The sequence below is a fragment of the Puma concolor genome, chromosome C2, assembly GCF_028749965.1.
Source record: "Puma concolor isolate L17-30 chromosome C2, mPumCon1.1.hap2, whole genome shotgun sequence".
NCBI lineage: Eukaryota > Metazoa > Chordata > Mammalia > Carnivora > Felidae > Puma > Puma concolor.
Window position 1 is genome coordinate 157,146,434 of NC_141675.1, and position 24,668 is coordinate 157,171,101.

At 61.2% G+C, this 24,668-nt stretch overlaps 1 protein-coding gene across 4 annotated transcripts in view; it reads left to right on the top strand.

Moving 5' to 3' along the window:
- Positions 1 to 24,668, top strand: part of PDE9A (phosphodiesterase 9A) — a 90,034-nt gene that overhangs the window by 64,833 nt on the left and 533 nt on the right. For all 4 annotated transcript variants that reach the window (XM_086676054.1, XM_086676055.1, XM_086676056.1 and 1 more), the window contains 12 exons: positions 2,629 to 2,713; positions 8,583 to 8,664; positions 10,497 to 10,571; positions 13,169 to 13,255; positions 14,014 to 14,118; positions 14,406 to 14,488; positions 15,615 to 15,771; positions 17,979 to 18,092; positions 19,962 to 20,066; positions 20,732 to 20,860; positions 22,015 to 22,110; positions 23,567 to 23,687. In XM_086676054.1, coding sequence (XP_086532180.1) covers positions 2,629 to 2,713; positions 8,583 to 8,664; positions 10,497 to 10,571; positions 13,169 to 13,255; positions 14,014 to 14,118; positions 14,406 to 14,488; positions 15,615 to 15,771; positions 17,979 to 18,092; positions 19,962 to 20,066; positions 20,732 to 20,860; positions 22,015 to 22,110; positions 23,567 to 23,671 — 1,223 coding nt within the window. In that variant the 3' untranslated portion in view covers positions 23,672 to 23,687. The remainder of the gene's footprint in view (positions 1 to 2,628; positions 2,714 to 8,582; positions 8,665 to 10,496; positions 10,572 to 13,168; positions 13,256 to 14,013; positions 14,119 to 14,405; positions 14,489 to 15,614; positions 15,772 to 17,978; positions 18,093 to 19,961; positions 20,067 to 20,731; positions 20,861 to 22,014; positions 22,111 to 23,566; positions 23,688 to 24,668) is intronic.

The window sequence follows — 24,668 nt, forward strand, 5'->3', positions numbered from 1 at the left end:
CAGCATCCCTTCATGCTCTAGCTTGGGGTTCCGCTCTGTGCCCACCTATTGAAAGTGTGAGGGCGGACGGGTGAGGCCACACCGTCGAGGCCGGACATCCAGCCTCACTCGAGAGCCGTGGCCAGAGTGAGTGCAGGACTTTTAAGGGGTCCTGCACCGGGCCCTCTCCCTCCTGTGCAATGGGGGCAAAGTGAAGCTGGGACAGGCCAACCAGGTGAGCAGTGGAAGCTTCCAGAGGCAGCCCGGAAAGGACAGGGGCAGCAGACACGGGTGTGCTGATGCTGAGGGCCAGGCCCCCTCCTCCCATGTTCTGCCTTTAATCCCACGACCTGCTCTCCTTCCATTGATTAATGCACAACTTTGCCGTCTTGTCAGTCACTCTCCATTTCCTTGGCAACCAGGCTCTTCATAAACGTAATCGCCATAAATTCTGAATCTCTGGGACTCAAATTAGTGATATCGTACCGTCTCGCCCAAAAGGCTTCGTTTGAGCATCGCTCCCAGTAAATGGCCCGGAAACCTGATCCACATGAAGCAATATCCAGTAATCGAACATCACGCCCCCACTGAGAGCTGCTAACGCGGGGCACGCCTTTAACTTACTCACAACAGTAAATAAGCAAGTGAGAAAACAGAACAAGCCGTATGATCCCAATTTTGTCTTTTTAAAACTCCGGATGGATAGACAGCCGTGTCGATGCACGGGGCCGAGAGAGAAACACCTGGAAAGGCACACGTCAATAGATATTAAGTGGGTTGTTCTCGGGGCCCGTAGGACCATAGATAAATTTTAAAACATTCTTTGAGATGCTCCGTATTTCCCCCATTTTCTACAACAATCAGATGTAACCGTATCGAGAACATAGTAAGGGGAACCCGGGACTGTAAGTGGCAGGGTGCCACCACCCTGTTTGGACACCCCACTGCGTGGCTGTTCACTTTGGGGATCAAAGTCTGTGCAACATGCAGGGACTCTTCTCCAGATCTGTTCGCTTTCGGGAATTGTCTGCCACACGTCGCTGGGACGTGGCTTCCCCGAGGCTGAGCCTCCTGCGGTGTGGCCCAGGGCCTGGACGCGGCGCTCTGGGAGGTCCAGATGCAAACCGGAAGGGGTGCGCGCTGGCCTGCTTTGCCCAGAGGAGGACCCGCGGCTTCCGTCCACTTCCCAGTAGGGTCCCTGATGCGAGAAAGCGCTAAGAACGCCCCACTCCCAAAGGAGGGTGTGGGCTCTCGGTGAGAGAGTGGACCGTCCTCCAGCTCAGACTCTCTGCATCTCCCCACCTGGCTGCTGCCACCCAGCCCCTTGCACTGACGGCCCCGGGCTTCGGTCCCGCGTCCCCGGGCCTTGGTCTCACATCCCCGGGCCTTGGTCCCGAGTCCCCGGGCCTCAGTCCTGCATCTCTGGGCCTCGGTCCCGTGTCCCCAGGCCTTGGTCCTGTGTCCTCAGGCTTCGGTCCTGCGTCCCCAGACTTCAGTCCTACATCTCTGGGCCTCGGTCCCGTGTCCTCGGACTTCGGTCCCATGTCCCCCGGCTTCGGTCCCATATCGTCTTGGTGGAGCTTCGCACAACATCCCCCAAGTGGCACAAGTCGCCGGAACCAGACCCGAATATCAGATCCTCCAGATTCCCACCACTCTGGGCAGAAAGAAGCAACACTTTCATGTAGCCTTGCCCCTGCGTGGCTCCTGGCCCCGGAAGCGTCTAGAAAACTGCCCGGGGATGCTCAGGGCTCCGGCAGGCTCTTTCCCCACACTTGCTTCAGAACGGCTCCGGAGGCCATGGGACGGAATTGTCTCTCCCCGTTGTGTGCTTAGGCGCTCAGACCACGTTTGAGGAAGAGGGGAATAGAGTGGCATCGTGGGTCCCGTCTTTTTGCAGAGAAACCGAGGTGCGATTACAGAGCAACGAGGCTAGTCTTTTCTGTTGCTCTCGAACTGATCTGATCTGAATGGCTCTCGGAAGGGAAGCCGCCTGCTTCGTGGCAGCCTTTCTGGGCTAAATGTGCACCTGCCAGAGCAAACGTCTCAAAGGTGAACGCTCCCTGGGAGGCACGAGCCCAGTTCTTTCGGATCTTTTTCTGGTGCCCCGTGATGTCCGGATGTGGCAGGCACTCCTGTGTGGCGGGGCTGCAGGAATGTGAGCCGGCCCGGCTCTGCTAACCCACGACCTGTCCTGTTTGCCTGCCCCCAGCCCCCGCCCCCGCACGTCCACACCCCTTCCTGGCTAACGGCTCCGGCGGGACCTGAGAACTCGGAAGTTTTCTGCTAATACGAGCTCATCCTTGCCGGGAAGGCTGTGGTTTTGCCTGCTGAGCCTCTTGCTGGGTTTTAATGCGCGGCGGCCACATTTCCTCCCCTTGTCTTTTTAGGACAAGAGATTTCTTTGTCCCCGGTCCTCAGCTGGGGAGGGGAGAGAAAGTGGGGGGGGGGGAGTGGGTGCAGGAAAACTCAGGACTTGGGGGAGGGGAGCGGCGGTCGCCGTGGCCGAGCTGCACCGCCGCGGGCCGCAGCGGGGACCAGTGCGGGAGCCCGAGCCAGCCGTCCTCGCCGCGCAGGGCCAGCCCCGGTTACAGCCTTGCGAGGTCCTCCACGTGTCTCCATGGTAACCCCTGTGTCTCCTTGTCCCAGTGGAAGGCCTGAAAGTGGTGGAGATTGAGAAATGCAAGAGCGACATCAAGAAGATGCGGGACGAGCTGGCGGCCCGAAGCAGCAGGTGAGGTCAGGCCTAGGAAGGGCTGCCCTGGCCGGGCCCCCCGAGGGGGCTCCGGGCTTCGATCTCCCACAGAGCCCGGCGGCGGGGCCCGACCCAGCGCGGGCTGCGGCGGGCGCGGTTTGGCTGGGGAGTGCTTGTCAGTTGCGCGGCCTCTTTGTCGTAGAAGAGGGTCCACGTCCAAGGCGGGTGGAGGCGATGACATTTCATGGAAAGGAGGAAGAATCCACCCGCAGATCAAAGCCTCAGGATTAACTTACCCAGCTCGAGAGAAGCTGGAGAGAGGTTGGCATCGGTTTTTGAAGCAAGGGCCTGGTTAAGAGGAACGGGCGTGAGGCTCACAGGGGAGGGCGTCCTGGTGCCCAGAGGCCGTGCTCCTGGGTGGACGTCCCCCCCACCCCCCGCCCCGGCACAGAGCAGGGAGAAAGGCCACAAGGCCTCAGGCCGTTCTGGACACAGAAATCACTCTCCCCCGGGGAGCCAAAATTCGTGGGAAAAAACACCCCGGACTTCATGCCGCCCCCTCGAAAGCAGGTTTTTGTCCAGCAGGACCCTCTCCCGAAGCTGTGAGCACAGCAAGTGTTTGAGCTGGCGGCAGAGATGAGGAGGAGGGGGGGCGGGCACGTCGAGCACTTGCTGTGTGGGGACCTCACACCTGCCGGCCCTGCGAGATGGCCCCCAGCCCCCCTGCCCCCCCCCCACGGCCACTCCCGGGAGGGGACTCCCAGAAGGGGGCACAGCCGGGCCTCAGCGGGGCTGAGGGGGAGACAGGGAACCTAAGAAAAGCCCCGCACACACACCGGGTCGTCTTACGACGACTCATCTGCCACTTTGAAGATCGTTCCCTGATTTTAAAACACTGAGGGCGACCGGCTCAGCGAGGGAGGCCGGCTGTGCAGAAGGGTCTCTGAGGGCAGGAGGTAAAGGGGAAGGAGATGGTCCCGGCGAGGTTCCGTGCGATGCAGAGGGGCCGGCCGGCCTCGGGGGGGCTCGGGGAAGAGCCTGATGGGCTCAAAGCCACGTTAGTGTGGTCCTCCAGGGACCAGGCCCCGTCCGTATCACACCCACGTGACGCCTGATTTGGATCTGGGGATGTCTCAGCCCATTTGATTTGGGGATGTCAGGGCGAAGGCATTTGTGAAAATGCACAGAAAACTGGTTGTCAATGATTCATCTTCGACATCCCCTCAGTGAGAGGCTAGCACCCTCGTGTGACCGGGTGAGGGCCCTGGACTGGGCCGGAGACGGGGCTGGGAAGGATGCTCACACCCACCCCGGCTGTGGTCACGGAGTCGCCCTCGGGCTCGGGATCCACACGGCCCGGCTCAGCCCCGGGGCTGCCCTCGTGTGCCCCAGCCGCCCTCCGCCTTGGGGCCAGGTGCGGGCGGGCTGATCCGCCGGGGACGGTGGCCCCGGCGCCCCCAGCGTTACCAGCCTCATCCGGCAGCTTCCAGGAAAGGGAACTAAGACTGGAGCTTGGCTTCGGTCTGAAACGAAAGAATCTGAACTGGCCTCCTGGCTTCAGCGGCTCGTCTGTACCGCGGGCCGAGGAACCTCACCACCTGGGCGGGAATGACGCCCCGAGCTCCCTTCCCGCCTCTGTGGGCACCGCGTCACTCACTAACGTGCCCACGGAGCCCACGGAACACCCACGGGACACATTTCTGAGGCAGCCTCTTGTCCCTTCTCAAATGACCACATCCTGCCACCTACCTGAAGCAGCCGGGGTGAGTCGCGAGCCCCACCCTTGCTGGTCCCGTCCCTGCCGTGTCTCAGGCGCCCCCCGGCCCCCACCTCCCCCCATCCCGTGGAAGCGAGGCGTGTGCCAGCCTGGCGTCCCGCAGGACAGGCTGCAAGGGGACACTAACGTGGCCCAAGTGGCCTCGCACGCCTGTGGCGGCCATAACAAAGCACCACAATCGGGGGGCTTTCTCACGCTAGAAATGTGTTCTCTCAAAGTTCTGATGGCAGACGTCAGAGAGGGAGGTGTCGATGAGGCCATGCTCCCTCTGACGGCTCCAGGGAGGGTCTGTTCCAGGCCCCTCTCGGAAGCTTCTGGAGGTCGTCGGCAGTGCTTGGGGCTCCTCGGCTTGTAGCTGCATCATGCAGTCTGTGGTCTTCACTCGGCCTTCTCCCTGTGTGTCTCTGGGTCCAGATGTCCCTCTTTACAAGGACACCGGCCGCATCTTAACTAATCACACCTGCAGTGACCCTGTTTCCAAAGGAAGTCCCGCTCGCAGGTGCTGGGGCATTAGGACTTCAAATGATCACTTTGGGGACGTGGTCCAACCACAACGCGGCACATGGGGACGATACGCCCGATTTCAGAGCCCACGGGAAGAAGCCCACCCGGGAGCCGAGAGGAGAACGTCACCCACAGGCACCCATCTGGCCAAGTGGGCTAAGCTGAGGCGTGGTGGGTGCCTGGGCTCATCCCCGGAACGGAGCTCTCTTCCTCACCGCCCAAAAAGTCCATTTTTAGAGCTCCCAATGCCATGATCCAAAGAGAAGCCTTCCCGGTGCCCTAACTGCTTCGAGAGGCGATATTCTCAGCAGACGGTTTTCGCAGCATCCCACGTAGGTGAGAGACGGGTAAATGTGACTCTTCAGTCACAAACAGAGGGGGGTAAAAATCTCCAACATCGCTGACACATTTAGAAAAAAGAACCCCGGGGGCCTGGGCCCGGGCCTCACCCGCAGCCACGCCGCCCACCCCGGACCCTGGTCCGGGAGCCCGGCAGCCCCTTCCATGCCACACGCTAACCGCCCTCTTGCCCTTGCTTCGCGGAGAAGGGAAGCTGGGAAACAATCAGCCGCTCGCACTGCCCCTTCGGTCTCTGTTGGCTGCAAGGTTCCGTTGTAGTGGTGCAAGGACGTCACGCAGCATTTAGCGTCCCTGGGACCAGGCTCCCCGACACCTAGCTTCGCCTCACTGCGGGGGAGAGAAGGGCGCCCCGGACAGCTCTTTCCAGTGATACCCACCCGCGAGGTGGCGACCGAGCCTCTCCAGAAGGCGGAGGGGACATAGGCGGCGGGCAGGGGTGAGCCCAGCCCCATCCCCGCAGGGATGACTAATGACCCACATTCACCAGCACGTGAGCCCAGCCCAGCGGGGCCTCGGCACCAGGGGCCCCGCTCTGGGAGCAGGGGTGGGGTAGCGCCGTGGGCAGGCTCCCAGACGCCCCTGGAACAGGCCGCACGCCTCCCAGACCCACGCCCTGGGCTTCTCCTGGTCCAGGTTCCTGCTCGCATTCAGGGCAGGGCCAGGCCTAGCTGAGCACAGAGAGGAGTGCCGCCCCGGGGCCGGGGAAGGGCTGCGAGGGCCTGGGGTGGCATCTGAGGGCTCCGGGGTCCGCGGCCCCCACTTCCATCAGAAACAAAGGGCCTCGTCCGCCGGATGAGCCACGGGGAGGGGAGGCCGGGGGCCCCTGGAAATGAAAGCAAAAATAAGCCCCAAATAGAATGAAAAGAAAAGGCAGCGTGCCAGCTGCTCCGTGGCTGGAAGAGGCTGGTTCCCATGGCAACGGGCACAGAGGGGAGGGCCCAGGTGGGGAGGCCCCGGGGGAGTCGCCAGGCGCCCAGCACACGCACCGGGAGGGTCAAGGAAGCTTGCCTCGTGCGACCACCCCCCTGGGACACGCACAAGGCCTACCTAGCTGGTTTAGTTTAAGAGAGAGAGAGAGAGAATGAGCAGGGGAGGGGCAGAGACAGAGGGAGGGAGAGAGAATCCAAAGTGGGCTCCACGCTGTCAGTGCAGAGCCCGACGCGGGACTCGAAACTCACGAGCTGTGAGACCATGACCTGAGCCGAAATCAGGAGGCAGGAGCTCGACCGACCAAGCCACCCAGGTGCCCCAGTGCCGTCTCCTTTCTCAAGTGCACAGACCACGCTTGTCACTTCTCAGAAACGTGTAGGCTGCAATTTCTCGTTCGCGGGCGACCACGGCAATCATCCGGTCGGTGTCTTCTGTGGGTTCGTCGGTGACTCTTTGGCTAAATTTGTGTGAAAACCCCCTCCCCACACGGAGTCGGGTGGGTTTTGTGAGCATCCGGGGGAGGGAAAGAGCACGACACCATTTCATTCTGAAGGCGCCTGTTCCAGAAGGAAAACCGGCTCGTTGCTCTGAGCACAGCCCCCAGGTAAAAGCTCCAGACTGAACGGATGAGGGGGCGAATCCCCAGCAATGACCACGGCTGGCGAGGCCCCCGCCTAAAATCTGGATGCCGGGCCGCCCAGATCCTCTAGGTATAAGTACCTCCTTTTGAAAAGAAATACTGTGTTGTAATCTTTTTTCACTTACAACACCGTGAGCAATAAATAGATCAAATTTTAACCAACGGGCGCCTGGGGGGCTCGGTCGGCTGAGCGTCCGACTTCGGCCCAGGTCATGATCTCACGGTCCATGAGTTCGAGCCCCGCGTCGGGCTCCGTGGAGCCTGCTTTGGACTCTGTGTCTCCCTCTCTCTCTCAAAAATAAATAAACATTAAAAAAAAATTTTTTTTAATTTCTTTAACCAACTTCATCCAGCTCATCCATTTGTCCAGGAGGCCACAGTCCCCTCATTGTCCGTCCACAAACGTGGTCTTTTGCCCTCGTACCTCGGTGGATTCTTTTTGCGTTACCTTTCAGTGCATACCGAATGCAACCTTTCTTTTTCCTCTCTCCCCTAAACTCTCCTTACTTCACATAGTACTCATAATTACCTAAAGAACACGTAATCGTCCGTCGTGGTTTAAGCTATTTCCCACATTTCAGTGGCTTCCGGCTTGGGGTTGTGTTTTCGTAACGACAGATAACGTTGCAGTGAATACCTTTGCGCACAGGGATGGCTGCTTGCATCCAAATCTTTTCTGAAGATAAATTCCCCAGGGTAGACACACGGGCTTCATGGACATGAATTTCTCTGTGGCTCTTACTATGTGGTACTAAATTGCTCTCCCAGAAGGTGGACTTTATTTACAAAGTTTGCCAAGTCCGAGGATAGAGAGCATGTTCACCTTCCGAGAAGGTGGGGAGGGGGCCACGTGCAGCCCCCCCGGGGTACGGCCAGGTCCGCACTCTCTGCCCTGATGGTGAGAGGAGGCTTTCCCTGCAGAGCACCCCCCGTTTGGTGTGTTCTGTCCCCGTGGAGAATATACCTCGATACTGAGGGACGAAGGAAGGCAGATAGCAAACGCATCTCCCGACGGTAGGTGCTGGGGGAAACCGGAAACGTCTGCACGTCCGTGCTGGGAGACTGGCTTGGTAACACAGCCACATCCAGAAGCACTGGGCAAGGATCTGCCTTGTCCCGAAGCCCCACTCTGTGGGGCGCCATGCAGTGAGTGTGGGATATATGAAGTGAGAAAAAAAAAAAGTTGCAAAAGAGGAAGTTTGGTACAATTCCATTTGGGTTTAAAAAAAAAAAAATACAAGGCGCTATCCCTATGTGTCCATGCGTAGGAAAATTCTGGAAGGATACGCCAAACTTAACTGAACGCATTTCCAGGGTGTGAGGTTTAGGGGAAAGAAATAGGTAAAGTGGGGGGGGGGGGCAGGGGACTTGCTTTCTTTTTTTTTTACACCTTACCTACTTCCTTGTTTGAATTTTGTAGAATCCAAGGGTCTTACCTGTGTCATTAAAAGATATTTAGGAACCTGTTTAAAATGAAGCTGATGTGTTTTCTAAGAGCCCCAATATCATCTCAGGAGGTCCAGGCAGGGTCCCTGGGGGTTAGCAATGAGATGTCGCCGGATTTAGGATTTACTGTCCCGCAGCAAGTAAGGCCAAGGGGTCTGTGGGGTTGGGGTCGGGGTTGCTCTGAGGAGGTGCCCCAGTGGACACCCCGCTAAGTGGCGATGCCAGAGCTAACCCCAACTTTTCCCCTTTAGGACCAGCTGTCCCTGTAAGTACAATTTTGTGGATACCAACAAGAAGATGACGCCCCGGCGTGATGTCCCCACTTACCCCAAGGTGAGAGGAGGTTCTGGCTCTGACGAGACCGCGGCTGTGCGTCCACGGCCAGGGCACTGGGCCCCGAGCCCTCAGCCACCCCGACTTGCCGGCCAGGCCCCCTCTGGCTGCACCTTCGCAAACCCAGCTCCCATGCGGCGCCGGGCTGTGGGACGCTCCTGCTGTCCTCGGGCAGGGTAGTGTTTTGTCTGCCGTGTGTCTGCCACAGGAGCCCCGGGCCCGGCCTCCTGTGCCAGCAGGTGAGGGACAGCCCCCGCCCCGTCCGCCCGTCGCCGACGAGGCGAATGTGTCCGCACTCTCATGTTACTGCAAGGAGCTTTAATTTTTTAATTTTTTTTTAATGTGTATTTATTTTTGAGAGAGGGAGAGACAGAGCACGAGCAGGGGAGGGGCAGAGAAAGAAGGAGGCACAGAATCCAAAGCAAGGTCCAGGCTCCGAGCTGTCAGCACAGAGCCCGACACGGGGCTCTGGAACCTTGAGAAGATGACCCGAGCGGAAGTCGGACGCTCAACCGACTGAGCTGCCCAGGGGCCCCTGGAGCTTTAATTCTTAACTAAATTATCTCAGGTCTGCCTGGTTGGATCTCCCGTCCCCGAATAATACTTCTAATAATACTTCTAATAATCACTTCTAATAATACTTCTAATAATCACTTCTCGTAGTGATTACGAGAAGTTTCGCTCTCTAGTCTCAGATCTCTGTTACAGGAACGCAGGCCCTGGTGACAGGAGCAGCGCCCTAGGAGTTGAGAGGGGTCTTCAAACACCACAGAGAAGGGTCCTGTGGCGTCAGTCGCCATCTCAACAGTCCCTTCAGCTGAGTTGGCAAAACCCTGGCCCGACTGACCTCACGCTCTCGCGCTAAGATTCAGGCTTCCGCGTGCTGGCGCTGAGACTGGTGTCCCGGGTCCCCAGGGAGTCATGAGACCCAGCTGGTGCCCAAACTGAAAGGTGTCTCTCCTCTGTAGCAACTCCCTTTAAAAAAAAAGAACAAACCAGGGGCGCCCGGGTGGCTCAGTCGGTTGAGCGTCCGACTTCCGCTCAGGTCACGTAGTCACAGTGCGTGGGTTCGAGCCCCGCGTCGGGCTCTGTGCTGACAGCTCGGAGCCTGGAGCCTTCTTCCGATTCTGTGTCTCCCTCTCTCTCTGCCCCACACCCCCCCCCCCCCACTCACACTCTTTCTCTCTCTCAAAAATAAACATTAAAAAAAAAAAAAAAAGACCTAGGGCAAGGTTATATCTAATCCCGGAACCCTGTCATCACTGGGTTCCTCCCTCTACGATCACAGCCTCAATCTCCTACGACAGTTTGCCCCGAGCTCTGGTCTCCCCTCTGCCCACACCCCTCAGCGAGCTGTGCTGCATTAGCATATGGCCAAAGCAGGGACAGGTTCCCTCAAAAAAGAAACTCCGAATAGCTTCTTAGCCAGGATTTGAATGTACGCCACGTTCCCTGGACTTCACTTTAGTGTATTTTTTTCAAGTCGGGTGTATTGAGAGGTAACTGACATGTAGTGAAGTTTCCCTCCTGTGGGTGCAGAGTACTGCGAATTTGGAAAACCTCAGGTGACCTCCAGCAGTACCAAGGGGCGGCACATCTCTGTCACCCCACGACCTTCCTCGTGCCCTCCCCCTGCCCCCGGCAACCACTGATGGGGTTTCTGCCCCTGGAGGTTGGCGCTCCCCAGAATTCTGGTAGAATGTGGCCCTGGAGCCTGTGCACAGGTGTCCTTGAAAGGGGACAGGAGGAAGTGGAGGAAACATCCCCCAGCCCGCGTGCGGCCGGTGGCCTTTGTCTCAGCCCAGAGGCTGACGGTCCCCTGTCCTTCCCAGTACCTGCTCTCTCCAGAGACCATCGAAGCGCTCCGGAAGCCCACCTTTGACGTCTGGCTCTGGGAGCCCAACGAGGTGAGTGAGGGGCCCCCGTGCCAGCGTCACGGGCACCCCAGATCTCTTCCTCCTCTCTGGTCTTTGTTTTTTAACTTGATTCTGCAGGTTTTACTCCAAACTGACTCCGGGCAGGCCCAGGAGGGCCCCAGGGACAGGACTCAGCGAGGGGGGTGTCGGAGCAGAGGCGTGGGCGGTCAAGGGTAGGAGGGCTGGGCCGTGGCGCCGCTGGCTCCCCACCCCCCAAGCACCCTCCCGGGCGGCTGCCGTGCCCACCAAGGAGAAGCCCGGGAGGCGTCCCCCACAGCCAGCGGAGTGGGACGCAGGACGCGGAGTCCCTTTGCGCAGCGAGAAGGATCTTTACGTTGTCTGTTTTGCTGAGAAAACACTAAGATGGAGACTTCCCGTTTGTTTGTTTAGTCGAATAATATCAGTTGTACCCCTCCCTTTGTGAACCCCAAGAAAACAAAAGCCGTTCATCATGGACACCGGGCCCAGCAGCTCTACGGACAAATTGTCCGGCTTTCTGGCAACACAGACGTGTAGACAAGCTGCCCCCGGCAAGCCCACCGCCTGGACAGCAGGTCCGCTGACGCGGGAACGGAGGGCTTTGCGCCCTGAGCGGGCGCCGTCTGTGTCTCCAGGGCCCGGGCTCTCGTGCTGTCGTCCTTGCCGACACAGGAGAGGCCTCCGCCCCGCCGCGTGCTGACCCGGGTCCCAGGGGTCGTCCCATAGCCAACCCTGAGCCAGACGACACTCGGCCACCGAGGAACGTGCGGACCGGAGCGTGCGTTTGGAGGGGCAGGAGGCTGGCCTTGCCCGCGAGGTCGGTGCGTGACCGGCAGTGACCGGGAGGGTGGGAGGTGGCGTGGCCAGCAAACAGCAGTTGGGTCTTGAGGACGAGCGTCGGGACTAAGGTCTGAACGGGGGGCCCAGGCTGGGCCGGGCCCGCCGGATGGCGAGTGGACTCGGCAGGGTGGCTTCACGTGCACAGATTCCCGCTTCCCGCGGGTGGGCAGGAGCCCCGCCAGAGCACTTCTAGAAGAGCCGACGCTCCCGGAAGTCATTCTGGCCCCGGCCCACCGGGAGCGAGAGCAAAGCCAGGGCCCCCGGTGGCAAAGCGCCCACGTGGACACGGGCACTCGCCGCCCGTCTCTTACGGAATCTCACCGAGTGCAGGGCTCCCTGTGGCCACGGAGGCCACGCCGCCTCGTGGGGAGATTGAAGGATTCACGCATCCACGATGGGAAGGCCACCCGCCCGCCCTCCCACAGGCAGACCCATCAGGGGCCCCGGACCCCTGCCGCTCTCCAGTTTCCAAAACCCGGCGCCATGGACGTTATCCTATCTGCATCCATCCCCTCCCCTCCAGGAAGACCAGTGTGTGGTCAGCTTGCAGGACATTCCAGGACGTTGCTGGCTCTCCCAGGACTGCGTAGCCGGGAAGATGGCTTTGGGGTGGCACGCCCTGTGTTAGCTCGGGCAGCCACGACTCAAACCACATCCTGGAGGCTGCAGGTCCGAGATCCAGGCGTGGGCAAGGCTGGTGTCTCCCACGTCTCCATGCGGTCGTCCCTCTGTGCATGTCTGTGTCCTGGCCTCCTCTCCTCGCGGGGACACAGGTCCTGGTGGATCAGAGCCACCTCAGTGACCTCATTTAACCTGGATGACCTCTCTGAAGGCCTGCTCTCTGCACAGTCACGTAGGGGGTTAGAGCTTCCATTGACTGATTTGGGGGCCACGGTTCAGTCCATAACACACCTGTTTGGGAGGAGGTGGTCACACCGTGACCACAGACAGCCGGGGAGCGTGGCCGTGCAGGCCCCAGGAGGCTGGCCGATGGCATGGCGGCAGGGCACAATGTCACGCCCCAGGCCGCCAGGCGATGCCTACAGATCCCTGCTTTGCGCATCGCCAGTCACCCTGGGAGACCTGCCTCCCGGAAATCAGAGCCCGTTTTATCAGACTCCCACTTTGTAAAAATCACTTAATCTTTCTTCCCTGGTTTAATGAGCTCCAGAGCTCTGAGCTGTATTTAAATAGATCGCCACAATGACAGCACATCCTCTTTGGGACTGAAAACAAATCTACTTCAACCTGAGATTTCTACAGAAGACAGCTCAGTGAAGTGAAGTGAATTCGGGGCAGGAAGCTCACCTTCCAGACCCTGTAATTAACGCATTAAAATGTGTGTGTGGGGTCCCAGCGGGCCCCCGAAGGGCAAAATGGAGCATGTGTGGGATGCAGGCCGTCAAGGCTCAGCCTCTGTGTCCGCACACGCACCTGCTCTGGGGTCTGCGTCCGGGGCATCTGTGCCCCGGCCTGTGACGCCCTTCGGGAGACGGTTTCTCGTGTGCCGAAGTTCACGGCGTCGCCGCTGACACGGTCATCTGGGGGCGCTCCCTCTCACCCGATCGCTGTCCTTCTAGGGGTCCTGAGACAACAGCCCCCCACCCAGCCCCAGTCAACACGGCTCCTCCCTCCGGGCCTCCCGGGAGGGGAGAGCTCATACTGTAGGGACAGGCCCTGGCCCTGCGCGCGTCCCCCAGGGCTCCGGAGGGGCCGTGCCGGGCTGGCTCGCTTGTGCCGCTGACCGCCTGCTTCCCCTGTGCCTCCAGATGCTGAGCTGCCTGGAGCACATGTACCACGACCTGGGCCTGGTCCGAGACTTCTCCATCCACCCCGTCACGCTCAGGAGATGGCTGGTGAGTGCGGGCCCCTCACGTCCCTCTTGAACAACACAGTGCCTTCCGGTTACTCGGGAACAGACCGGCCAGGCACCTTCCTGGACGGACGGAGGAGACGTCCCCAGGAGAGTTTTGTGAGAACAGGCGGCCAGGGTCCGTCTGTCTCCTGCCAGAATACTCAGTCCCCCTAAACCCCTGCTCTGGCGGCGAGAGTGAGAACCAGGGAGGGGTCGGTGAAGCAGCCTGTGAGGGTGAGTGTGCAGGTGTGTCTGTGTGAGTGCGTGTGCAGAGAGCAGAGTGCGTGTACGTGTATGAGTGTGTGAATGTGTGTTTCACAATAGATTTTTTTGTAAATAAAAGATTGCTCGGAACCAAGTAGGAAAAGCTTAAACGTCAAATATGAAAATATGAAAACGTGTGATGGTGACTGGGACCCAGAGCCCCTCCTGTAACCCCCAGCCCTTCCCCCGGCTTCACGTCCCCACGTGGCCCCTCAGAGCCCCCCTGGGGGCACCTCAGTCCGTGAGCCCCGGTGGAAGCCTGTTCCCCACCTGCCCTCTGAGGCCACAGGGAGGCCAGTGGGCGTCCTCGGGCCCCCGGGCCATTCGTCCTTACCTCCAGCAAGCACAGGAACACAGCCGGCCTCTGGGTCGGCCGAGGATTTCACAGAGCTGGCATTCCGAAACGCCAGCCAGCTGGCGAAATCGGAGGAAAGGTGTGCAGGGCGGGGAGGGCGGGCAGCTGCGTGCCAGCAGCCGGGACCTCTGTCTCTCCAGCTCTGCGTGCATGACAACTACAGAAACAACCCTTTCCACAACTTCCGGCATTGCTTCTGCGTGACCCAGATGATGTACAGCATGATCTGGCTCTGCCGGCTCCAGGTGCGTCTCTGGGGGGCTCCTGCTGGGGGCGGGGGCACCTCGCTCACGGACGCCGCCCCCACGCGGGGGCACGGGCTCCCCCACCCTCCCAGGGAAGCCACCTCGCCCCTTGCAAGCAGGGGCGGGGCACCGGGCAAGTGCGGGCCCGCCCTCCCGGCCCCACCCCAGAGAGCGGGCCGGTCCTCCCCATAGGCCAGCTGCTAGGGGACTTCGTCCTACCCGCGTCCCGCCTCTCCCACCCCATTCCAGCCCCCTCCTCACCCCCTCCCGCCCTCTCTCTAATCCAGGAGAAATTTTCCCAAATGGATATCTTGATTCTAATGACGGCAGCCATCTGTCACGATTTGGATCACCCAGGGTACAACAACACGTACGTGTACGATTTTTCTCTCTCTCGTCTCTTCCTTCTCAAGGGCTCTCTGGTTGTCAGAAGTGACCTCTTCAGCTTCACGCACAGACCAGTTCTGAGGTGGGGCTGCGGCCAAGGCCTCGCCAGCACCCCCGGCTCAGATGCTTAGGACACGGCTCCCACTTTGGGACTTTGTCCAGGGCCTCGGGCCCCCCCGGGGCAGACCCTTCCTGGTCGCCAAACCCCGAGGGGCCGCCGCCCTCCTTTGCGGTCCTGCTCCAGACCCTGCACGCCCCTCTGCACAGGCAGAGCCGTGGTGGTGCCCAAACTCCCCTCCGCCCGAAGCCGGGGGCGGTACCCGCACAGGATGCCCATTCTCCGGATCTCACTCCCCAGCCTGTGTCCGGCAGCAACGGGGCAGAGACTAGGACTGAGGGAGAGAAGGCGTGCAGGCCAGCAGGGGGCGGGGAGGCGCCGTGGGGGGCCAGGAGGACAGGCCAAGCTTGGCCGAATCGGTGATCCGCTCCCACCCCTGGGGTTGGGGGGGGCAGAGGCACAGAGTCCACCCCGTGTGGCCATCAGGTCCGGGCCGCGTGGCGCCCGTTCGCATCCCTAGTGAGGCACCTGTCCTTTCGGTCAGATGCATCTGTGCGGTGACATCACATATGGCCGGGAACTCGCCGGCGGCTTTCATGCCAGGCCTCCGTCAGGACGGGAGTGGGTTCCACGGTGTGGACGTCCGTGTTCCTCAGAGGAGGCCGGCACCATGAGCGCCCATTCCCCCATTTCACACTCAAGACGATGTGCACAGCACAGGCCTTAACCGCAGCCTCTGACCTCAGAACACATCTTGGTTCTTCTCCCAAACGTCTGCCTTTTGCATATGCCGATGTTTGCAAGGGGCCCGAACAGATTCCCTTCGGGGCAGCATGACTGGGAGAAGTCGAGGTGTGTTGGTGGTGTCTACTCGGCGGGATTCTAAGACCTCGAGGGTGTCTCGTTAAAGGGGCGGCAGAGTCAGAGAGCCCAGGGGAGCAGGTCCCCGGCACCTGCAGGGCACGCCCGGCTTGCCTTCCAGCCTCTGCGGGCACCGCCGCGTCCGAGCGCAGGTGCCCGAGGCTCCGCTTGCTCTCTCCCGCGATGCCAGGTACCAGATCAACGCCCGCACGGAGCTGGCCGTCCGTTACAATGACATCTCGCCCCTGGAGAACCACCACTGTGCCGTGGCCTTTCAGATCCTCGCCCAGCCCGAGTGCAACATCTTCACCAACGTGCAGCCGGACGGGTTCAAGCAGATCAGACAGGTGTGCAGGGGCCCTCTGACCGCAGAGTGGGAGGCGGTGAGCACAACCACGGAGTAGAGCCCCTCCCGCCAGCGGCCGAGGCCCCAGAAGCCCCTGGTCCCACCAGGGACCCTGAGGAACCCACCCCCCCGCCCCCTCCTCGCCCACCAAGGCCAGTGGCATTCCGGGGAGAGGCGCGCCCTCGGCATAAACACACGGGACCCCACTGACCTGCATTTCACGTCCAGTGTTTCACCCGAAGCCTTTAAGATCCGTCCTTTCTCCAGCTTGCAGCCCGGGAGAGTGGGGGTTACAGAGGTGAGGGGCACCGTGGGAACGTGCAAGCCCTGGACAGATGCACCTGCTGAGTCCAACCTAGCCGACTGTTTCCCCTGCCCCCCAGCTGCCTCCCCCTGCCCCACCCTCACCCGGTCGGCCCCACCGCCCACTTCACATAAGAGACCCCGGGGAGGCCTCTGTCTCCCTCCTGTCCTGAGACAGACGTCCACCTTGCTGGAGGTAATGCCCCCTCCCACGCAGGAGGTCCCACGCAGGAGGTCCCACACTGGGCACAGCTCTGTGCGCCACCCTCTGATGTTTTCAGGGGAGGGAAGATACCAGAATGATCTCTTGGAAGAGTGTATGGGTTGAATGGTAGCCAAAAAAAAAATTGTATGTTCACTTCTTAACCCCCAGAACCTTTTGTATGTGACTTTATTTGGAAAAGAGTCTTTGCAGTGGTGATTAAGTTAGGATCTCTGCGTGAGATTAGCTGGTGTTACCCAGGTGGGCCTAAAGCCAGTGACAGGTGTCCTTAGAAGAGACAGAGGAAGAGACAGATACATGGAAGGGAAATTGGCCTAAAGACGGAGGCAGAGGCCGGAGTGACCCGGGGCCACAGGAGCAGGAAAAGTCAGGAAGGACGTTTTCCCAGCGCCTTCAGTCTTCTGGCCTCCGGACTGGGAGAGAATGCCCCGCTGTGGTTACCCGTCACCTGGCACGCGGCACTCATGTGGCAGCCCCAGGACATGCGCACAGGGAGCCACCCTCGCGGTGAGGCACCCTACTCTGCTGTCCCACGGATGACAGCCTCACCCACCGGGTGCCCGGGGCCTCGCTTCAAGGTGCACCTGTTAAAGACGCTGGGACCCGGGCTGTCCCTCCTGGAGGTCTGACGGGCTGCACTTCATCAGAGAACACCGTCCCTCCATCTGCCATGGAAGCTCAGAGCCGAGGCCGGTGCCGAAGGACAGTCCCCATCGAGTCGCCAATTTCCGGCCCAACCATGTCCCCTTTATCTATGGGCTTTCTGGCCTCTCTTCCATGTTCTGGAGCCGCCGGCCGGGGACACCGCGAGCTGTTGGGATGAGCCCTGACGTATCTTCCTCTCCAGCGTGGGAAGGGGCGAGTCGTAGAGAGTCCCCGAGGGCTGCCGGTGAGGAGCTCCTGTGGGGAGCGACCTGGAGAAGCGAAGCAGCCGGGTCCCCTTGGTGTGTGCCCTGCCCTCCTACCCCGGGAGCAGTCAGAGCAGCATCCCCAAGCAGGGGACCCGCCTCCCTCACGCCGCCCGCCATGGGGACGCACGAGGCTTGTCAAACGTCAGACATGAGACTTTCCTGACCGTGAAATCATTCAGCCCGATTTTTAATAATATTTTGTCATCGAGTACCTTGCTTACCAAGGTAGGAAGGTATTTGTAGTTAGAGAATCATCGCATTCTCGCTTACGAATGTGTTAGTAGAACGACGCTGTCAAATGCAAGCGGGCTTTGACCACCCCCGCGCAGTGTGCGCCCAGAGTCACGTACAGATGAGACGCGACAGGGGAAAGAGACTTCTGGAAGATCGGCGATTGACCTCCGGCAACGGGACGTGAAAGGAACGGCCGTGGATCTGGATTCCTGAATTGAGGGGAAGTATCCGTCCTCAGTCGAAACCGACCGTCATCACCGGGAAGCCCAGCGCCGAGCCGGCCATCTGCAAGCCGATGGGCCTGCCCCGTCCTGGACTCGGCCCTCGGGGCCCATTTGCAGAGCACGGGTGGGCTTGAACCCCCAGCTGCGGCCCGGGAGGCTCCCCAGCCTCTCGTCTTACAAATGAGGACGGTGTTGTGCAGACGCACACGCAGAGTTGGCCCGGGCCCCGGGGAAGGGCCGTGTGCCCAGCCGGCGCTCGCTGGGTCCTTGCCGGGATTCCGCCCGGGGCTAACGCTTTGCTCTCACTTTCCAGGGGATGATCACTCTGATTCTAGCCACTGACATGGCAAGACACGCAGAAATTATGGATTCTTTCAAAGAAAAAATGGAGAATTTTGACTACAGCAACGAACAGCATGTGACCCTCGTAAGTAGATCGCTACACCCGTTTTGGGGGCCCTGGTGCACGCGTCCTACGCTCCGGCCCAGACTGGACCCCGAGACCCCAAAACCCTGAACCTTGCCCTGCAGCTCTCCCCGGGCAGCCCCCAGCGGGCCTGTCTTCCGGGTGAAGGCAGCTTTTCTGCTTCCTGTGCCGCCTTCTGATTTGAAGGTGGTACGTGGGGGAAAGCAATCCGTCCTGCTCAGTCCCGAGAATAAAGTTGGCTCTCCCACGAAGGCGGTGCCCCAGAAAACACTCCAATTACCAGCTTCCGGGCGGGCACCCCAATTACCAGCTTCTGGACGCAGCACCCCTCCCGGCCCGGCCCTCCACGAGCAGGGCCAGCTGTGCAGAGAAGGGCAGGGAGCCTCACCGTGAGGAGGGCCCACCCGGGTCTGCACCCCACCTGCCCTTCGTAAGAGAAACACGTGGAAACACCCTTCCCCGTCTTCGGAGAAAGGGGTTCTGCTGAGCCTTGTCTGGGCGTTAGGCCTGCTTTCCGGCCTTCTCTCTCTCTCTCTCTGGCTCTCTCTTTTTTAAAACCGATGGTCACTTTCTGTCCCTGGAAGCTGATGAACAAGGAAGCCCTCTGAGATCTGGCCGCCCGTCTGACGTCACGTCCCCAAAACTGATTCGTAGCTAATACACAAGGTGTGCGGGGAAGGACCTCACGTTCTGCAGAAGTTACACGGCAGGAGAAAATGTCCCCTGGGGCCAGGGCCTCCCGAGGCATCGCTTCTTGGGGACGGGGCGCAGAGAGATGCAGTCATGTGGGAGCCATGTCCCTGCTCCCGAAAACCAGCGGGTGTGGGTGGGGCCGCCTGGCCCTATGGCAGGGTGAGGGCGGTGCGTCTGGAGACAGAGGGACGAGTAGACGTGCCCCCTTTGCCTCCGTTTCCCCTCTGAAACGTAAGGAAAGACCCTGGAGGGCAGAGGCCACACGTCTGCTGCCAGTGTCAAGACCGTGAGCCGCACAGAGTGACCATCACCCCTTTACTCCCTTCCTTCAACCGTCCAAGCGGGGGGGGGGGTGGGGAAGAGGCCCCGGGTCCCCGCGGTTCCATCCACCCCCACACCGGGCGAGGGGTGGCGGCCCGCAGCACAGACCAGGGGGTCGTGCCCTGGCCGGGGAGCCCCCAGATCTCCATTTGTTCGTGCACAAGGGCTGGGGGAGGTAGAGGGGAGGAGGCCCCCAGGAGGAGGCCCGAATGCTGACGAGCTCCGCGCGGCCGGGCCTGGGGGCCTGGAAGCTTCCCGCCGCCCGGCAGCACCCAGCCTGTGCCCCGGGCCCGGCGTCGGGCCGCTGCCCCGAGAGGCCTGCCGGGCAGAGCCCTGTGATGGCCTGTGTTCTGGAGTCACCTGAGTGGAGACAAGGAAGGCCGGGATCGACTTCCGGGGACTGACAAGGGGACAGGGACAGGGGCAGCCGAGTCAGCCCAGGTTCAGCTGAGGCCGCGCCAGGGTTTGAGCCGAGCAGAGCCTTGCCTAGTCGCCTTGCCCACCTGCGCCTGCCGGGAGGCCGGGGTGCGCCCGGGGCCCGCAGCCCTGAGCTGATGTGCCCGGGAGCACCGCCTGCTGAGTCAGCGTCACACCCTGAGCGCCGGCCCACACATCGGTGACTCCCGGGGCCCAGGACATCAGTGACTCCCGGGGACGGTCGTGTGCCGGCCCCAAAGGCACCCGCCTTCGGGCGCAGGGGCAAACTCCCTGGCCCGACCGGTCTCCTGAAGTGCCCACTGGGCGCGCAAACCTCACCAGACTCGGAGGGCTGGTCTCCGGGGAGGACGAAGTCCAGACCCAAACGGCAGCAGGGGGACGTGCTCTGGGCCCCGCTGATCCCCCCTTGTCTTCCAGCTGAAGATGATTCTGATAAAATGCTGTGATATCTCCAACGAGGTGCGTCCGATGGCAGTTGCAGAACCTTGGGTGGACCGCTTGTTGGAAGAGTATTTCATGCAGGTGAGAGCGTCCCAGTGCCACCAAACCCCCAGCGGGGGCCCCGTGTTGGAAAGGGGGATGGCTGTGCCCGGGGGACGAGTGGACGGGAGCGGACAGTCTCTGGCCCCCAGAATGCCTCACGGCAGGTGCACATCCGAGAGGAAAGACGGCCACAGCCTGCAAAGTAGCGTCGACAGCTGCCACCGGGGACCACGAAAGAGCAGTGAATGGGGGCGGCAGTGTCGGGCAAGTGGCCTGAAAGGGAAGAGGCAGAGGCAGGAGGGGAGGCTCCCCCGGGGCGGGTGACACCAAGCAGGTCGGCCTACGCTTTGAGGCCCGGGGAGGCCCTCAGACAGAAGACCAACCAGCCCACGCGGGAGGTGCCGGAAGGGCCAGTAGGGCGCTCGCAACGTCAGCGTGGTGGACCCCGGGTTCAGAGCCGAGAGCCGAGAGCCGCCTGGCGACTCACCCCCCACCCTCCACCCTGTCCCTCCGCCCTGTCGTCACGGCGCGGCCCTGCCTGCCCAGCTCCTGCCACCCGTCCTGGTGGCTGTGAACGTCCCCACGATGGAGCGCGCTGGCTGGCGGTGGCACGTTAACCTGCCTTCTGCCCTCTGAGGCCGGTGACCCTCGGGGCCCCCCAGATTCCGCGCTTTCCAACGTTTCGGGCTGTTGCCTCCCTGCAGAGCGACCGCGAGAAGTCGGAAGGCCTTCCCGTGGCCCCTTTCATGGACCGGGACAAAGTGACCAAAGCCACGGCCCAAATTGGGTTCATCAAGTTTGTCCTGATCCCCATGTTTGAAACGGTGACCAAGGTGAGTGACCATCACCGCATGCTGAATGACGTCGCGCTGAGAAGCACACACGTGCACACACGTGCACACACGCACCAGCGTGCTGTAGCTGCCTGCTCAGTGCCCCCCTCCAGCACGCCCAGAACACCCTCTCGTCCCCCCTGTCTTGTCCCTCCCGGTCTTCCGGCCTCCCTGCCCCCTGGGGCCCCCCTCTGCCCTCCACTCCCAGGGCACCTCTGCTGACCTGCCCCATCCACGGGCACACGGCCATCCCCAGGCAGATTTCAGCAAGGAGACTATCTCTGCCTCTCTCCCGAACCTTCCATGGCTCCCCACTGCCCACGACGCAGGGAAAACTGTCCGCCTCGTTACACACAGTCCCCCACCCTCCCTAGCACTCCGGTCGTGCAGGACGGCCCCCAGTTCCTGGTCCTCCCCTTTCTTCAGACCACCTCTGAGTGTGTCCCTTCAGCTGGCCTTGGCCCCGTCCCACCCGCCAGCCTTCCAGAACCGCCTCAGCACACCCTTCCCTAAACCCCATTCACTCCCGCTTCTCTGGGGCCTCGGCCTTCCTGCACATTCCTTCACGGACTTCTGGGCCTTCGCCACGGCCAGCGGGGACAGGGGCACAGCGCTGCCACATCGGGCCTGCCCCCCTCCGGCAGCAGGATCGGGATGTGACTGGGGAGGCACGGAAGGCATGCCGGGGCCCAGAGCTACGCGCGCAGGGTTCCGTGGGGCCGGGATGGCAGGATGGCCCGAGTGAAGGCGGACGGCCGAGGCCCTGCCGCGGGAATGGCCTGTCTCCTCCGGCCACCGCGGCCGTGCAGAGACCAGAGGCGAGGCTGGTGTGTGGAACATGGACACTGGGGGACGGGCAGGTGGAGGGCAGGTCCGTGCGAAGGGACAGGGCAGAAAGAGAGCAGGACCCGGATGTGGGTGGGCAGGGGCAGGTGGGAGGGTCTCCAGGAGGGTCTGCAGGAGCCACTGACCGGACGGCCTCAGAACCCGGGTCAGCGTGGACCCTGCTGCGGGCGGGACCCCAGGGCTCCACGGGGTGCGGGGGACTGACTCACTGCCTGAGCCCCTGAGCCACGCAGGACCCGACACCTGGCCTCCCGGACGCCGCGGCCGCGTGGAAAGACAGCCTGAACACATCTGCTTGTCCCTCCCAGCTCTTCCCTGTGGTCGAGGAACTCATGCTGCGGCCCCTTTGGGAATCCAGAGACCGTTACGAGGAACTGAAACAAAGAGATGACTCCTTGAAAGAGGTAAAGCGAGCCGGGCAGGAAACGCGGTCCTCCCCGGGGACTGGCCGAGCCGGGCACCCCTGCAGGGGCCGCTGCGGACTCATTTCCACCACCACCCCCCGAAGTCCAGACCCAGGCAAACCGGGGAGCATCTACTCTCAGCGAAACCAAACGGCCCCCGATGGCCCGCGCCCCTCGGAGGGGCCACGTCGTCCCCAAAACCTGTGCTGCAATCGGGTGGGCCAGGGCGTCGCGGCATCTCAGACGCCCTCGGAGCCGCGCCCTGGCCCCTTGCGGGTCCCCGTCCTCCAGCCCTGGGGCTGGCCTTGCTGAGCGAGAGGGTGGTGGAAGGAGGCGCTCCCCGCGGCACAGGAAAAGCATCCTGGAGCCCTCACACACGGCGGCTCGGCCCCCTCGGGGTCGGGGAGACGGGGCGTGGCCCCAGGTCGCTGTCAGGGCGGGACCGTTCGCAGGGAAGGTCCAGCTCACGTGGGCAGAACCGGCACAGACGCTTTCTGCAAAGCGTGCGAGTGGGCTGACCGCCCCAGGGCCTCCGCGTGCGCACGCCTCTGCTTCGGGGACCCCCGCGGGCCTCCCCTGCGTGACGTCCAGCCACCAGGGTGTGCCTCCCCTCAGCCCCCCCCCCCCCTCCCGCCTCCTCTCCAGTGTCCCTGCTGCCTCTCGCTTTGTCCTGGTCTGGCCTCCACCAGCGTCACGCACCCCGTCCCGTGCCGTCCCCCGCTCACTTCAGTCGGGGCTCCCTGGTCATGGCGTCCCCCCACCTTGCCGCCGGGAACCCCCGAGCCCCACTGAGCACTGAGCGGTTTCCCAGGCGCCCCGTGTTGCCCTCGCCACCCCCCAAACTGCTCTGTGTGTGACGCTGGGCATGTGTCAGTGCCTACTGGTCGATGGGCGTCCCACGACTGGCCTCTCTAGAGGGATCCCTCCACTACAAGGTCCCCGAGAGGTCCTGAGACTCCAGAGGCTAAGAGCAAATGGTACAGAGAGCGATGTCAGAGCAGGTGTGCCCGGCGGGGCCCCGGCAGGATCGCTAAAGCACACTCCAGCCGTCGCTATGAAGGTCCCAGGCCCTGCCGCCCAGTGGGGGCCCCCGGGACCTCCAGGATGCTTCCCTACCCCCAGAAAGGGCAGACCCCCCCCCCCAGAAGAGAAAGGGTGGACGGACTCCGTGCTCCCTTCCACCAGGCCACCCGGCTCGGCAGACACCGTGAGTGCATTGTCCAAGCTCCGGACGCTGGCCGAGAAAGGGAGGCCTCCCACAGCTAGGGAGGTGGCTCGCTCGCAGAGCCGTGTCTGCGACGTGCACCCGCGTTGTGTTTCGGCACACCGCGGCCGAGGACCTCTGCCTCAGTTACACACCTTAGCGTCTCAGTCAACAGGAAGCACTTTAGCAGTCAGGTCCTCATGGTCTCCTGGGACCTGATCGTTGCCTTCTGTATACCTGTCCCGGTTACAGAGGGAGACGGAGAGCTTGACGGCGGGGGGCACTGACACGTCGTCGTCGTCGAGAGAGAAAAGCAGAGATGTGAGAAACAGAGAAGAGGGTGCTATTCTGAACTGACATCTCGATGCACATGGTAACTCAGCCTAAAACGGGGCGGCACTGAAAATCTCTGGGAGGGGGAAGGAAAGAAGGTGGGGGCAGAAATCTGAAAGACAGATGGGTTTTTTCAAGTTTTTGGAACGTTTTTCATTTATTTTGAAAGTGAGAGAGGGCGTGCGCACAAGCAGGGGCAGGGCAGAGAGAGAGGGAGACAGAGACTCCCAAGCAGGCTCAACGCTGCCAGCATGGAGCCCGATGCAGGGCTCGAACTCACGAACCGTGAGATCACGACCTGAGCCAAAATCAAGAGTCGGATGCTTAACCGACTGAGCCACCCGGGCGCCCCTGAAAGACGGATGGTTTTTCAGTAAAGTGAGACTTTTATTCCTGGCCTATAATTCTTAGAATTAGGCTCTGAAAGAAGGGGGGGTCACGCTTGGGTTGATAGCCAAAGATCGGTAATTAGCCTATGTGTCGCTTATAAGGAAAAGCACGTTTTAAAATCTTTCCAAACATAAAGCATTTGTGTCTATCGCCGTGAGCGTTTTCCTGTGCCCCTGATGCAAGCTGTTTGTTTAGTCCATGTCAAAGGGAAACCAAGCTCATTCGGCCTCTGCGTGGTAAGGTCGTGGCACACGCACATCTGAAGGACCCCTGGAGAGATTCTCGGGACAAAGCTTTCCAGGGCACGGGGTGTGGGAACCTGTGTCTTGTTTGGTGCAGAGGGGCAGTGGCCGGCTCTGGCGTCCGAGAAACTGAGCGCAGCCAAGTACAAGCTGAGAGACCCACACAGGCGTCTCAGCCTCTCTGAGCCTCAGAGCCCTCATCTCCAGCCTCGAGATAATCACACCATTATTACCCCTTCCATGAGCAACATGCCGGTCCATCATAAGCGCTCGGGAAACACTGGCTTTGCGTGTTTCGGTCACACCCTATTTTTTAGTGGTTCAGGAGAAGGATCAAAATCGTTTCATTTGGCCTAAATGTGCTCAGCCGTGTGTCCAGTCCTTAAACA